General features: G+C 43.5%; 1 protein-coding gene across 1 annotated transcript; it reads left to right on the top strand.

The window, feature by feature from the left end:
- Positions 1–3,042: 3,042 nt before the first annotated feature.
- On the top strand, positions 3,043–11,062 carry NMS (neuromedin S). Its single transcript, XM_050914865.1, has 8 exons — positions 3,043–3,112; positions 3,253–3,308; positions 3,714–3,764; positions 4,899–4,958; positions 7,748–7,783; positions 8,228–8,269; positions 9,273–9,303; positions 10,917–11,062. Exons 1-8 carry the CDS (start codon positions 3,043–3,045, stop codon positions 10,931–10,933), a joined length of 363 nt encoding a protein of 120 aa, XP_050770822.1. The 3' UTR covers positions 10,934–11,062.
- Positions 11,063–16,632: the final 5,570 nt, after the last annotated feature.

Below are 16,632 nucleotides of genomic sequence, written 5' to 3'. Positions count from 1 at the left end.
TACAAAAAGGAAGCCAGCCCTTCACCCTGATGCCTGTTTAAGCCAAATTTTCTTCTTATTCTTCATCGATCACAGCATATTTTATTCTAAAATTATGGGTGCCATAATATTGCTATTGCTAAATATATGCCAAGCCTCTTGACTCACCATAAAAAATCCTCTTGTTTCTCATTGACCCCCCACCAAAGCTTCATTTTTAACTCGTTTGTGAATCACTGTGGGCACTGAAACTCCTAACCTATTTCTCTCTCTGCATGCAGGAAGCCCAGGACCTTAAAGCAAGAATTTCATTTGTGCAGTAAAAGTATGGCTCATTACTGTGGTTTGGTGCTGATATATCCATTGACGGAGCTGCAGCTTAGCTAACACCTACGAAATTAAATATACAGCAGCAAAAAAAGTTCTGATTTAAGGAAGGCAAATGTGTTCATAATATGACACACTCATCTAGTTTAAATTTTAGTTTTAAAAAATTTTCCCCATTCTTCCCTGATACTGTACAGTCACTGATAAAATACTATTTTCAGTTTGGTAATAAGTTGTACTGATTTTTTTAATGGAACTTGTATGACTTAATTTTTACCTCATCTTTAAGCATAAGCCTCACTTGAAGCAAATTAATAACTCCAGAGGCTTCACGGGACCAACATGTAGGCAAAATTTGCTGAAGGAAAGCACAAAGTACATTTTGGGTATTCACTGGGAAAGGGTGAAATAAAGCAGCAGATCCTTTATTGTGCATGAGAAGGAGGAAGGAAAGGTTCAGGTAGCATCCATTATTTTACATTGGGGGTGGTGGTGTAGATTTTACACACCCAACATGATCACACAGCCCTTTTCCTATGCTATTGCAAAAAATTCCCACTCCTAAACTCAGACATATTTAAATACTTTGAAAGGGGCTATTATTTAGCAGGCTGTGTGGGACAGAAGTGGGAATTTAGGCAGATAATGAGTAGCCTAAGAAAGCAAGCAGCAGACTGTGCCTTTCTTACCAGACAGGGAAAGCCAGAGAACCACATCCCATTACAGTGAATAATCACTAGCAACTTGGTAACCATTTAATAGTATTCTACTCAAAAATGTAGCAACTAATTAGGATTTAAAAGTATTAGTATCTAATATGCTAGTATTCAAAAAGATAGTAACAAGCACTGAATCTAGAATGGCTCTCTAAGATCCCATGTTTCTGCAGCATGGGAGTGATTTGGGTGCAAAATCTACGATAAGCATGGCAACAGAAACACTGTTGGTGAATGATAATTTTCAGTTTGGTTAAAGTAAAGTGTCAAAAGACAGAAAGAAGATAGTTAATAGGAAAATGTGCAATCCTTCAGAGTATCTTTACCTTCTGTCATTTTACTGTCTACCTCTGATGGGCCCAGCTCACACTAGTGGGGCTCTGCTTTCACATTTCTGTGACCACATTGGCTTAAATGAAATTACACCAAACAGGAACCTGCTTCTTGCTGCCATCAAAAATAAAATGCCATCCTTCTTTTCTGAGAAAATTTAACAAACACAGAGCGTCCTTTCACTCCAGGATTGCATGGGCTTGGACAGAAAGCAGGGTCACTGCGGAACAGGGGTATGGTCTTCCTGGAATCCTGCATCTCCTCATTACTGAAAGCCTGGGAAGATTTGCTATGAGAAACCAGCATTACAAAACTCGCTGCAATCTGCTTTAGCTCCCACAAAGGGTAAAAATTATACAGTCAGAGGGAATAATCTCTTTGAATACTAGCCTGTCTTGAAACTCCCATTTCCAGTCAAGGCAGGTGAGAAGCTGACAGCTGAGTGCCCACTATAGCAACGTCTGACGTCTCCTGACAGCTCCCCACGCAGATGATTGCACCCAATGGGCTGTGATGAGGCAAAGATGGCTGCCTCTCCCAGGGGAAGGAGCAAAGGGTGAACTAATGGTGCTGGGGTCACTCAGCTGCTCCTGCGCCTCTTTACATATTCTGGACACACAGCTGTGGAGCTGACAAAGTCACATGAAGTCTGGCTCCCTTTTTCTTCTGTGCGAGAAAGCAGGTGCCTCTCCTCTCTGACTGCTCTGAGATGCTCCCACCAGGAACAGTCCTGCCATCATCCTTTTAGTGCGCAGCGCAGCCATTGAGGGACATTATGAGATGAGGTGGGCTGCTGTGCCAATAATACCTTCTGCAGCTTTTTATGTCTTATATCCCACATGGAGCCATTGCCTCCCAAACATCTCTACTACATATGTTAGAAGTTGGACAGCTGGATATGTATTTGCTTTAGTGGGCCCAAAGCCTGTAAAGAAGAAGTTGGGAGGGCTCTGCCTTTCTCAGTCTCAGATCTGATTAGAAAGCATTGCCCTTAGAACTAGCACAGAGCAAACTGGGAAGCATTTTCCAAAGTCAAACCCAATGATTAAATCAGGAAGAATATAGAATCACCTTTCTGTTACAAGCAGATCTATGTCTTATCTACAACCATACCTACTATGAAATGAAATAAGTGGTGGATAGGTTTCCTTATTTCACATGAAGGTAAATATAATAAGATGGGCCGGGACTTGTTCGATACAAAAGTTCACATCCCTTCTAATTAGAAGGCAAACTTTATTTCCCAAGCTGCCACGAGGAGAAATATTTTCCAAAGACTCAGTAAGCCCTACTACAAAACCGAATTTTCTGTTCAAAATGAAAATCCCGGCAGCTCCGCCGCTTCTCCTTGCACAGCCTCTTCTTTCCGTCCCTCCCTCCTTCCTTTCTGTCACCTCTTCTCGAAAACCAGCTTTGACGGAGGTTTCCAAAGGGCGGGGACAGGGTGCCTCATGCGGGACCCCGGGAGTCATCCGCGGGCGGGGGTTTCTCGGTCACGCCGGGCCGGGCCGGGCCGGGGGGGCGGGGGGCGGCGTGCGCGGCAGCGCCGTACCCGGCAGCGGCAGCGGGAGCGGCAGCGGGAGCGGGGCCGCCCCGGCGCCCATTGGCTCGGCGGCGGCCCGGGCTCGGCGGCGGCCCCATAAAGGCGGCCCGTTCGCCCGCCCGGCTGCTTCGCCGCCGCCCCGCCATGCCCCCGCCGCCCGCCCTGCCCTGGCTGCTCGCCGCCTGCTGCCTCTGCGCCCTCCCGCGGGGCTCAGGTACGTCCCGCCCGGGAGGGAGGGGGAAACACAAGAGAACCCCCAAACCTTGGAAAGGGTCGTCTCCCCTCGAGGGGTGCCGTCGGGGCTGGGCTCCGCGGCATCCCCGCACAGCCGTGTCCCCCCCCGTGTCCCCGCAGGGTTCCCCCAGCCTTTCTCGCGCTACAGGGACGGCGTGGACCTGCCCGAAAGCCAGGTATGTCCCTCTTTGCCTCCCCCGCCAGCCCCTCTGAAAGCGATGCGCCGTGGAGGTGTCGGACAGAGCCGGTCCAGCCCGGGCTGGCCGAGGGAGGTGGGGAGCCAGACTCGCCCATGGCAGGGAAATGAGGTAGGAAATTGGCAACGGACTGGAAATACGTTATGAAATCCCTGGGGGTGGGTGGTAAAGAGAGTAGGGAGGCTGAAGCCCTTTGCTGCCCGGGGAGGTAGATGGGACAGGTGTGGGCAGTGGTGTGATGCGCAGCTGGGTGCAGAATAGGTTACCTGGGTCAGCAAAAGCTGGGCAGGCTAATAACTAGCCAGTCCTGACTCCCTGAGCTAAAATGCAGGTCCCAAGGTATGATAGACCCACTGTTAATGTCTAATCTTTACTTTTTTAAAGCAACTGGCACTGTGTTTCAGTCAGTGGATGGAACTGTCTAATCAACCCCAGGTAAATTGACTTTGGTAATGTGTTTGATCTACTGGGACTCTCTCTTCCAGGATGTACTAATTGCCCTGTGTAGCCCTGAACATCAATGTCTGCAGGTGGCAGAGCCTCCTCCAGAGAGCTGGTGGCTCTGGAGAGCAGAGTGAGTTTGCTGGTGGATGTGCTCTCCTCCCTGCAGAGCTCACTCAGACCTGGAGAAAGAAAAAAAAAAAAGTACTTTTCTTCCCATCATAGTGGTAGCTAGCATTGAAGCAAGAAGTGTCGGTCAGTGCTGTAGGAGTTACAGGCAGGGTCCTGCCTGGTCCCAGCTCTGTGGTGGTGGGTGGACAGGTTTTCTCTGGGATGCTCAGAGGAGGGGGGAGTGAGGGGAAGTTTTCACAGCTCATTTCTGCTGTGGTGTCTCTGGCCCAGAGCTTGCAAACAGTTTAAAAAAAACCCTCAGTAGCTTTGAAAGATCAGCCCCACTGCATTTGATATGGAGCCCAGGGGTCATTTTCATTTTCAAAGGGGAAAGAAAAATCTTTGCAGGATCAGGAATTATCTGGAAATTTTGAACATTTTGTGCTGATTTCTTTTTCTTTCTGAAATCTTTCAGTTTTGTAAACCAAGACTTGTAGAAAATAGTTCCCAGAGCCAGTTGTTCAGGTGTCTTACATTTTACTTTCTTTGGAGCTGTAGTTATTTCTCATCTAATGTGATTGCATGCATCAGGAAATCCCTGTCACAGCAGTGAGTATGGGACAGTATATTTCAGTATATGGTTAAAGATTATAGTACTGATTGACTGAAATACTTGTAGATGAAAATGAGTGTAGATTAAATATGCCAAAACCCAAAGCCATTTCTAGAACACTTAGCATAGGAAAACATATTTTAAATAGAAGAGGCTGATTTAGATCTCTTTATAGCACAAGACTATGTTGACAACATTAGTAGTATCGTGTCTATTCTCCTCATATAAAATACTAGTTTTTCAGCTCCTAATAGTGTCAGTAAGTCTTGCCCTGCTCTGAGTGGTTTTAGTGGAACTGGGTTCAATCTAAGTTGTTCTGGGATTAGAATCAAGCCCATTCTCTATCAAACCATGTACGCTGCATCCTCTCAGTAAATGTATTAAAGTACTGTTTGGTTTTGCAGATCTCCAGCACCGTTTTGGATCTCTGTTATTCCATATTCAACAGCATGCATACAAATGAGGTAAGGTGTAATTGCTTCTTTTATTTCAAAGTACTCCCTCCTTAAACTTAAAAAGCAACCCCTCCAAAACCAACTTTTTGACATTTCTCTCCAAACAATAATGTATAATCTAATATCATCATGGTTTAGGACATCTAGGAGATTATATAAAAGATTATTTCTTCTCATTAGTACTTTACATGTAATTCTTAACTCCATTAAATTATATATGAAATTGCTGGTTTTCACCAGTTCAGAGCTCAAGAACCGAAATATCCACTTACAGCTGGAGTCAGTATTTTAACCTGACCCTCACTTTTGAATAATACAGGGTTAAATATGCTAAAAATATATGTAACATTGGATCAACAGCATCCTTAAGATAATGCTGAACATGAAGGAGTATGAGTTGCTTTACTGATTTAATACTCTATTTGAGCTTGGTTTTTTGTGTTTCTGACTCAGACCCAAAAGATCAAGCTGAGGAGTTATTGCGTATAGCTCTTCCTCATTGGTGCAGTCATATTAAGACCTAGCTCAATGTCAGTTCTGCTTTATATCACTTTTTTATTATCACCAGTTTATTAAGAGCCTTTCCCATAAAATTCACTCAGCCCCTGGGTATGTTAAAAAGGCCAATTTACTTGTGGAGTTTGAGTCCTCTGTTTCAAATCATGAGTAGAGCCTTCAAGACAATAATAGAAAGTATTTTGACATGTATTTCAATATCTCTTCTTGCCAGTGTCTTTAGCTTATTATAATTCCAAGCATGCTTTCCTAAAGCAGCCATAAAACTCTGATACTGAAATTGATTGTATAAAAAATTCTAGCATTTCAGTCTTAAATGTCTAATAAATGTTTTTGAGTTCAGTATTGACTCCTATGCTTCTGCAGCTTAGCTAATGAGGGGACATCCAGAATCATCTGGTAACTTGAATGGAGCCTTATTCCTGGTTACTGTTTTAGTTACTAACTTTGCAAAAAATTCACCCTCTGTTATGCATCCTCAAGATTGGGAGCTGAGTCTCATACAGTATTCTTTCAAGAGATATGACTAATACCAGATACATATCTGCAATATGATTTCTAGGTGTGGTCTGATTAAGTGGTAGATCAAATGTAAATGTGAAATATGGAAAAAGACCTATGCAAAAATTGCAAAGTTTTACCCAGCTGGTCAAATCTCTTATTACACGAAGTTGTACTTTCTCAACCCACGAGGAATCTTGAGAAGACACTGCCAACATGAGTCTATATGTAGTGCACCCAATGAAACAGTTATGAAATCCTACTCATTTCAACTGGACTTCAACTTTCTACATGATCCTATATTTGTGTGGATTTTTAAAAAAATGTGATTCAGTCAGAGTTATAGATTATGTGGAGAAGGTAGATGGTGTTTTGAGAGAAGGAATGAGGCCTCAGCACTATGAAAGGCAAAGTCAGTGGCAATTTGGGCATGAATGGGACTTGAACTCCATCTGGGGAACTTAAAATCTTTTGGGAGAACTAATAGACTATTTAAATTCAGTGCCTAATCTTTAGATAAATCTTGCAGATGGCACTTTCAAAGGAATCAGAAAGAGCTATCTAAACCCAGCTACATCGCAATCACCTCCATGAGAATTTGAAATTTCCATCCTAAAAATCAAGCCAACACACTGTTTAGAAGCTCAGTTTTTACCATGTTTCTTCCACATAGTAAACTCTCACGTGTTGTAAATTAGCTAGGATATTTGAAACGGCAGGCTGAGTCATGAGTCAGTCTCTATCTTTGCTTGGTATGTAACAACCATCTCAGAACAAAACTAGCATTCACACTCTGTTGTAGTCTCCTCCTTTGTATTCTTTAAAGCACATTGGTCGAACAAGCACTTTTTTCTTCCATAGTATTTCATAGCCCTGTAAGTTGATGGCAGTTGCTCTATAAATCATTGTCTTGATGCTTGAACCAAGAAAATCCTCATCTCATACCCTGAATCGTGATTCCTTCCTTCTTGCTTGTATGTTTTGTCTTTTTAAATTCCTCCTCTCCAGTTTCCCATCCATATGCTTTTCCTGTGTTCTCATCCCCTGTCTTCATGTCCTTGCTCATTATATATGCTTGTTTTTCAAGCCCACCCCAGGTAACTAAACCCGTTCACTGATATAACTGTGGCTGCAGCACACAGAGCTGTCCCATTCCTGGCCAGCTGGGAGGATGCAGCCTGGCAGCCGTGTACCATGGGCAGGAGGGCTCCCAAACCTGGCCAGTGTACCAGACTGCAGGTTCAGGGCTTTGTTAGACACCGACCTTAGTCTGCTCCCATGAAGTCATGGGGAAAGTTTCTATTCCCTGATGTAAGGCTGAGTAGAAAAACGAGCAATTTCCTGAAGAATCGAGGGTGCAGGGGAAGGCTTAAAACCAGCAATCATGCCTGGGTTAAAACCAAGGGCAGTCTGAAAGGTGAAGAGCAGCCACATTTTAACAAGGTAAGAGCTATCGGTACAATTCAAGCCTGAGGAATGGAGTGGTTGCGTTTGCTCCAGGTTGAGCTCTGCTTCGCCCCCCAGAGCACGGCTGTGCTTTCCTGTACAGTGAAGGAAGCACGTTGAATGATGGTAACAAATGGGGTAATGTTGGTTAAGGCAAGGTTTAAAATCAGTCTTCAAAAAGATCGGTTTGCTGCTGTTCTTATATCTGTCTGTGGTGAGTGTACAATTATCTCTCTTCTCACATGGAGTGCAGCAACCTCATCAGTGATGGAGGATTTCTGTAACAAACCAAAGAAATGACAGCATCTTGATTAACTTACACTGTCCACTTGCAGGAATCGCAGATTGCTGCTGCGAAGTTTACAAAGAAGGTATGTAAACGTGAAGACAAGCAAGTAGCAACGGGCAGGGAAGTATGGCCCTTTCCCTGTTTCTTTTGCTGCTTTCTTAAAGTCAGCTTGTTTTTTCAGTGGTTGGGAAGAAAGCTGTGCTGACCCTGCTTCTGCAAAGCAATCCACCATGTGTAAAGCTTTCTTTTATACACTTTCTAAAGCCTTTGAATCTCTAATTATGGTAATTTAGTATATTTACACTAGGCAGAATGGATAGTTCTTGACAATGCCCTTTGGGTATTAATTTTTAATCAGCATTCCAGATGAATGGGCATTGGGGACTATCAACATCTCGTTGTTTGTATGCTGCTGAAAAAAGCCTTGAATTATTGATATGCTGATGGAATGACACCAAAACTTGTCAACAGATCTATGGAACTGAGTTTAAAGTATTTTGTTAATGGTTTGTGTTTTATTTTACAGGATAGTCATGGGACTCTGGGACGGCCTTTTTTCCTTTTCAGGGTATCTGAATCTCTTACTCTTTAAAGATTCTGAATCACAGACAATGTTATATATCCATAGATGAGCAACTGCTTGCCTTCACAAATTCTTGCTGCACTTGTTTTAAGTAAAGGCCAAATATCCCTTGCTTGAAAGCTTAGGGAGCTATTTGCTTAAAAAGCTCTGGTTCAAATAAAAGACCACAAGATAATGAGATCTGGGTAGTAATGGATTAAACATTTTTTTTAATTTGAAGGGGTGACTCTGCAAATGTTTTATCTTGAGCCAAATCATCCAAAGACAGAAGTAGTATGTGGCTTGTATCTCTGAGACTGCCAAGGTGCACTGATGCTAAATTTGTTGATAAAACATGTGCGTGAGCTGAATGTTCACTTTGTCTGAAATGTATGGCCAGTAAGCAATGGCACACTGCATAACAGGCTGAAAAGCCGAAGCAAAATTATGGACATCATCATTTCTCTCATGTTTTTCATGCATTGGCTTGCTGAACTATGGCTCAGTCTAATGCAGAATATGCTGGTTTAGACACACTCTGATTAACATCAAACTATTTTTTAAAGAATATCTTCAACACATTAAAAAAAAATAAAAAATATTATAAAGTAGGTCATAGCAGGTAACCAGAGTCCCAGTTCAGCTGTCATTTAAATTTTAGCTCACTTCAAGTGTGTCCAGCCAGGTACTTTCAGTGCTGGTATTTATATGCTCTTTCTTAGGCATCTACATATAGTACCCCAATGAATTGGGACCAAGACCCTTAATGAGAATAATTAAAGCCAGACTGTTAGCTGTTTGGACAGAGGCTGAATGAATATTTCTTGGATTCAAAGGCAAAACCCACCCTGCATGTATCCCCTGGTGTTTGACATGTTGTCCCTTTAAAGGAAATTGTACTGCAGCCTTCTTATGTACTCTGTCTGCATGATGGGAGATGTATTTTGGTGTGCTTATAAATCTGGCATCTAATACTTCTGCACAACCATCTAATTATTATATTTTTCAGCCTCGAAACGGAAGAACTATCGAAGGCAGTGGTAAGTAGGCATCCAAAAGTGACAAGAATTTGTTCTGGTTTTTATCAATAATGATGATCCTCATGACAGAAGGAGTTACTCAGAAGTATTACAAACCTAGTACAAACCTAGATACTCACGTGGATGTTTCATATGGTCACTAGGAAGTGTCTGGGCAGAAATGCATTTTTTTCATGCTCAGAGACTTACAGTGTATGCTCTTGACAAAAGGATGGTTTTCTTCTCTTTTTAAGGTTCAGTAAGGAGGAGCTTTCATCCTCTGCAAAATGATAGAAATGGTACAGAAATCGTACAGTTTAAAAACAGGGTGTAAATTGTACTTAGGACACAAAAGCTAGACTCCTCTCTGTTCCAAGAGACCTTCAGTCACCTAATCCTACATGAGAGCCCACTAATACAGATCTCTGCATGCAGGTGGGAGTCAACCTCACATCAGAATTAGGACCTGTTTGGGGGTAAACATTGACTAGAAAGAACAGGGATGGGGTTGTAAGGAAGGAAGACAGTGAGATCTAATAATATCATCTAGCACTTGCATATCCGTCTTTGAAAGTGTATTAAAGGTCTTAGTGAGCTTTAATGGGAAATGTACAAGGCAGTCAATGTACATGTCCCCTCCTTCAGTCTCTCTTCTTCCAACCTTTTACTGCACGATAAAAGATCACCATTTTCTGTTTGCAACATAAGAATTCCTTCCAGCTGTTGACTGAACAGGTTAGGGTTTTTTGGGACAGGACAGAAGGATAGGAAAGAAACTGCAAAGAAAACACAAGTAAAGAATACCTTTGCTGTATATTCAGGATTAAACCATTTCAGAAAGAAAGGAACCAAAGGCTTGGGAGGGTGTTGTAGAGCAGCATCGCTACTTGCTTGCTCTGGTCTTAGGCACTGCCCTGGTCATCCATTGCTTCTTATGGATGAAAGGAAGATAAGGAGCTAGATGGATCTCTGGTTTGAGCCAGTGCAACTGTTCTTGTTTTAGGTCCACATGTGTGTGGGAAATGTTTCATAGCTATGAAGCCTGTAGGGGCAGGTAGTGCTGCCCAGATCTGTTTAGAGTAACTGGAAGCATGAGCTGACAACCAGTAAGATAAGCCAAACAGGCGGAGAGTCCCTATAGATTTTGGGCAAAACAGTTCAAAAACAATTAGAGTAAACTGCATGAAAGTACTCTATGCAGAATACTCCAGTGTTAGCAGAATTGCTAGACTATCAAACACATCTCATTAAAGTGCTGGTGTAGAAGCCACTACTCTATAATCATGCCCTAGCCTTACATACAGCAGTAAATTTTATCCACAGCTCAGCCCCCTGAGCCAGCCTGGCTGCAAGATGCACACCATGCCTCCATACTCTAAAAGGACAGTGGAGTTGAGACATGGTGGAGAGAGGAGAACTGTGTGAGGAGGGTGGATTCATGTTTGAGTACAAATAACAGATCTGGGCACTTATCCGAACTTTCAAACTTCCATCCATCTTAATCTTCTGGTGCTAGAATTTGAAGCTATTTAATTTCTAAATTTGAGAAGGACCAGACATACAGAACTGAATACTAAGTCATATTCAGATCAACATCTCAACATAAAATATGGTACTATGTTTATTTGTTTCAGAATACCATGGAATATGAAGTTCATGGGTCGATTTACCGGCGTGGTGACTTGGTTTACATAAAGAAAAGAGACTTCCCATTGCACTAGTTGTCTATTATGTGGCTCGGTTGTCTGGAATTTGCTGTTCCATGTAATAAATTTGCAATCACTAATTCTTCTTGTTGTCCTTTTTTATTGAAGCACGTACTAGATTTCATTGGGCTATAGTATAGCATTGCCTGGTTCCAACTATATTCAAAGGAAACCAATCATCTGAATATTGACATTTTAAGTCCAACAGTGCATTTTATATTTATAACATGTTCTTTAATAGGGTCATGAACTATAAGCTTGCTGTTTTGACTAGACAGTATATTTCCCCAGCATTTCAGAATATGCATCCCAAACACCATGATAAGATATTAAAAACATCATGGACATTTTAATGATTTAATTCTTGTTTTGAATAACTAAGGGCTTGAGTGTGATAATTGATGAATCCAAAGCAATTTTTGAAAGAAGGGGAACAAGTACTGCTGTTGTTACACAGAGGCACTATTTAATCAGATGATGTATTTTTTTTTTTCAGCCTTGCCTTACTGGCTATTGTAAAGCATAAATGAGTTACTTATGAAAGATATTCTGAACATCTGTGCTTTTTACTGAAATCATGCATTTAAACCTGTGGGGCAGCCAATTGTGTTTGCACTGTATGGAGCGGGGTGATATGTTTCAGTAGGTGGAGACATTTATGGGCAGAAAACTTAAAATACTAAGCAGTTACTTCCTGAGGAAGAAAAGAGCATAGTAAAAGCCAGGGTCTGGGGATACACACCAGGCTGGGATTCCTCAACACAGTGTCCCACAGCATTGGCTTCCTCAAGCCCTTTATCCCCCCGTTCCCTTCCTTGGCTACTGAGTCCTAGTACCATGGCATGGTACCATCTCAGTTACGCTGGCACAGCCACATGTGAACTGGATTTGGGAGCTCCTCTAGCTTTAAAAACAAGCCCTGAGAAACCTGTGGGTTTTGTGTTTGGCTTTTTTTTTTAGGGGTTTTTAACTGGTTAAGTTCCTGATTTGGGCTGTATTAACAGAAGTTTGGCTGGTAGATAGAGGGAAGTGGTGAGTTATTTGGCAATTGGTAGACCATGTGTAGGGTAGAGTATCTGGTTTTGGGCCCCACAATACAGGAAGGGCATGGACAAACTGGAGGGAGCTCATGGAGGGCCTCCAAGGTGGTGGGGATTGGAGCACTTGCCCTGTGAGGAGATGCAGGGGCAACTGGGCTGGTTCAGCCTGGAGGAGGGATGTCTTCAGGGGCACCTAATGGCCCTTCGAGTGCCTATGAGGGGTCATCAAGGAGACAGTGAGGCTCCTCACAGTGTGAGGTGGGAGGACAAGTAGCAACAGGCATAAGTTGAAGCAAGAGAGGTTGAGACATCCAGGCAGTGCAACAGGTTGTCCAGAGAGGTTATGCCGTCCAGTCCTTGGAGGTTTTCCAGACCAGAGTAGACAAAACCTGGTCTGAATTCCTGCTTGGGATCAGACTAGAGACCTCCTGAGGTCCCTGCCAGCCTCAGTTATTCTGTGACGAGTACAATTTCATGCTACATATTTCAGCCTCTAACAGGGTCAAGCCCTGGCTGAACTGTTGCTCCTGTGCCTCCACCTGGGCAGAGAGTGCTGGTGGGGTGGGGTGTCCCCAGGGAGGCTGCTCAGGGCAATTAAGGCCTATTTTTGTGCCCTCATGGCACACTGTTGCTGTTGTTCACTGTGTTGTCAAATCCTGTTGGAAATGATCAGCCCATGGAAAGACTACCAAAGGGATGCTGGCTCCTCCAGCTCCTCAAGTATTTGGAGCCAGCTGGGGTGCTCCTCTGGAAGAAACAGCTAAGCCAAATGCAAGTTCTGGGGGTGCGCCGTGGTAATGCAAATAAATACGAGATAATGATATAAAAGCACAGCAACGGCACTTCTGGCCTGTTTCATCTCAGAGGCCAAAGCTAAACAGTATCAAGTTTTGCTCAGTTCTGCATAAATATTTGTACTGGTTTTAGCTAGGATAATTTTCTTCATAGCAGCTTGTGTGGTGCTGTGTTTTGGATCTGTGACCAAAACAGCATTGATAACACAGGGATGTTTTAGCTGTTGCTGAGCAGTGCTTGCACAGAGTCAAGGCCTTTTCTGCTTCTCACACCGCCCCACCAGCGAGTAGGCTGGGGGTGCACAAGAAGTTGGGAGGGGACACAGCCGGGACAGCTGACCCCAAATCACCAAAGGGATATTCCATACCTTATGACGTTGTGCTCAGCAATAAAAGCTGGGGGAAGAAGGAGAAAGAGGGGACGTTTGGAGTGATGGCATTTGTCTTCCCAAGTCACTGTTAAGCATGATGGAGCCCTGCTTTCCTGGAGATGGGTGAACACCTGCCTGCCCATGGGAAGCAGTGAATGAATTCCTTGTTCTGCTTTGCTTTAGCTATTAAACTGTCTTTACCTCAGCCCACGAGATTTCTCACTTTTACCCTTCTGATTTTCTCCCCCGTCCTGCTGGGGGGAGTGAGCGAGCGGCTGAGTGGGGCTGAGCTGCCTACCGGGTTCACCCATGGCAGTACTGTACCATAGACAACTCATGCTGTGCTCTTATGATCAGCAGTGGCTTCCTCAACCCACAACAGGTTTCAAGAATAACATCTATTTGGGCCTTAAAACTGGTTAAATAAGACTGATAAATAGGTGGTAATTTGCAGGTGAGGACCTAGCTTGGGTTCCTCAGCCATATTTCTGTAGTAACTGTGGCTTCTCTGTAAAATGCACAGGAGAGCTCTTGTTCACTGCTCAGTGGAAACCTTTGCTCCCTGGAGCAACACAAATGTCACCTGTGGAATAGGCAAGATTAATAATATTGAAATGTAAAGGTCATCCCTGGCCTGAAACTCTATCTGAACATCCCACTGAGACACAGGTGACAACAACAATTAGAAGCACAGAAAAATTTCTGCAATAAAAAGAAGTGAAAGCTCAGTTCCCATTGTCAGCAAGATAAGAGACAAATAGAGAGTGACATGACAAGGTACACAAAGTAATGAGTGTGTTTAGAAGAGTAAATCCAATGCTTATCCATCCTCTTGTAATAAAAAGGAGCAAGGAGGGAGACTCAATTACACTGAGAGGCAATATATTTAAGCTGCAAAGGGGAATTTTTTTTCTAACACTTAATCAACTGAAACCAGTTGCCACAGCTTAGAGCATGTGGTTAGAGACAGCTCTGCCAGCTCTTGGGAAGGCAGGCACATTCAGGAGTGCACACCTTCATGCCACCTAACTTGCCTCGAAAATCACTTTGGGCTGGCCCAGGACCTCCTGCGGTAAAAGCCTGGCCTGCTCAAGCTGGGCTCAGCAAGGCATTGCTCAGCAGAGCACACAGCAAGGGACCTGGAAACGTGGTCGCTGGTGGGGGAGCAAGTGCCGCCCGGCCTCACGACGTGCCACTCACCAAAGAGCCAGAGCACGAAGCATGAGAGGAAAACCATCTTGGTGCTTTACTTCACTCTCTTTGGTCCCTTCGTGCTCCGGTGCCTCAGACAGCCTCACTCCTGTCTTGGCTCCCGCAGGGAAGAGCACACTTACTAAATCTCCAGGCGATGGCAAGCTGGGAGGGACGGCAAGCACTGGAGGACAGAGTCAGCATTCAGAATGGTCTTGGCAAAGATACATCTGGAAAAAATATGTACGGCTTGCTGAGGATGAAAGGAAGGTATTACATGTACTGAAGAATAATCAGTTGCAGCTTTGCAGCAAAGGGGATGGGTAACTGTAGACAGTCAAATATCACAGTGTTGGGGAGAACACAAAAATACCACGTGGAATGAATTAGAAGCTGTAGAGACTATGACATGGGAGGTGTTGCACTGCTGATTATAGGGAAGACTTCATGTACAGAGTAGCACTGGAGACGAAAGAGGGGGACCAACAGGGGAGAGCCCAGCAGAGAGGAAAGGCAGAGATCAAGGGAAGTTGGTACCCTGAATGAAGTGGGATTGGTTTGCAAGAAGGAAAGTTTGAAGAGTGGAATGACAAAATGCTTCATTTTAAGCTCACCGTTCCCGGTACTATCCATCATGCCCATGGATGGATACTGCTGGGAGAGGTAAGCTTAAAATGAAGAAAGATTCACATTAAATCTGACAATCAGGAGAATGAAGCACTGACTGATAGGCAGTTACCTTTTCTTGGTCATAAAAATTCTCCAGGGGTACCGACACCTCACTTGGACTCTAAGTTACAAAAGTCCCAGCTCTGAAATAACTTCAAGCAGCATTTTCTCTCTTCAGTGTTACATCATGGTACAATGTTTATTCCTAATTATGTTTCATTTAATGAAAGATTAGTACCATTGTTTTGTTGAATATCTAGCATACTTCAGATGATAGAAATTGCTCTGGCTGCTTCTGGAGAAGTGGAAGATTCAATCTCAGAGAGCTCAGCACTTCTACACTCTACATACTTTTGTCTCATGATAACACTTGTCACACTAACAGCTGTGACAAGTGGCACCTGACTCCCAGAGCTGCAGGGCAACCCTGGGAAGGACATCGTCTTTGCTTCTGGCACGCTTGTGTAAAATGAGAGAAAACATCCCAGCATGGAAAAGGAAGCATATAGCTTACAGCAAAAATGGAAAAGCCCATTTGTGACCTGCAAACTCAGAGTGCACACAAACTGGAGTCCTCTGAAAACGCAATGAGAGGATTCAGATGACTGGCAATGAGGGCTGACCGACAGCCAGTGAGATAACTGCCATGTATGCATGACATGAAATACCATCTAGGAACTAAAAACACATCACCTGACTGCTTGTCTCATCTTCATAATTCTCAGCAGGCAGCTGCTGAAGTAGCTGCAGAAATTGCAAATCTACCTGCAGGAGATTAAAACCATTTGCTTAACGTAGCCAGTTGGGCGGAAGATATGCAACTGCTTGACAGGCTGGCCAAAAGCTGCCAGCATCCCATTCCAGCTTTCCTAGTGCGCGTGAGGCTGCCAAATGAGCTCCAGCTACAAGATGGATATGCTTATTATTCTAAACACAGCAACAAAATGTTTATTTCTTTACTGGAATCTTAGAGTCGAGCAGCAATTGCAGGATCTCTACTGGCAGCCAGACAGATACTTATGTGGATTACTTATGTGGAGATTGCTCTGAAGACTTGTCTTACACACCTGTTCCAGACAACTCACACATTGCAATTGCCACCCCTCTACCTTATTAAACAGGGTAAAAACATGTTTGACCGGGCTGGACTGCATAAACTGTTTTAATCTATACATCTATCACCCTGATAGATTTCTGCACTGAAGAACTAGAAGTAGCTGTCAAGTCTCCTTCTCCAGTCATTTCTGGATCTACTTTTTCCACACTGCAGAAACAAAAATGTGACTGATCTTATAGCCGGTTTTGATTCACCATCTAAAATTTTGACATTTCTCTGGGGCAGAGAACCTCATACACCAAACACCATCTATCTATTAGCCTTAAACCTACTGAAAGATCAACAGAGAAAGTCTGAAGGAGAACATATGGCAAACTTGAAAGAAAAAAGTTTTTAATATCTTTACCACAAAGCTTCTGCGCCCAGGGGTTTCTACACAGCAATTTAGATAGTGCCTGCTGAATTACTGCGTGGGGGAGACGTATGCACATAAATACGTGCTTCTGCAGTATAGCTATCTAA

Source organism: Gymnogyps californianus, chromosome 1, assembly GCF_018139145.2.
Source record: "Gymnogyps californianus isolate 813 chromosome 1, ASM1813914v2, whole genome shotgun sequence".
NCBI lineage: Eukaryota > Metazoa > Chordata > Aves > Accipitriformes > Cathartidae > Gymnogyps > Gymnogyps californianus.
The sequence above is the reverse complement of the archived record's forward strand: the minus strand, read 5'-3'. Positions and strand labels throughout refer to the sequence as shown.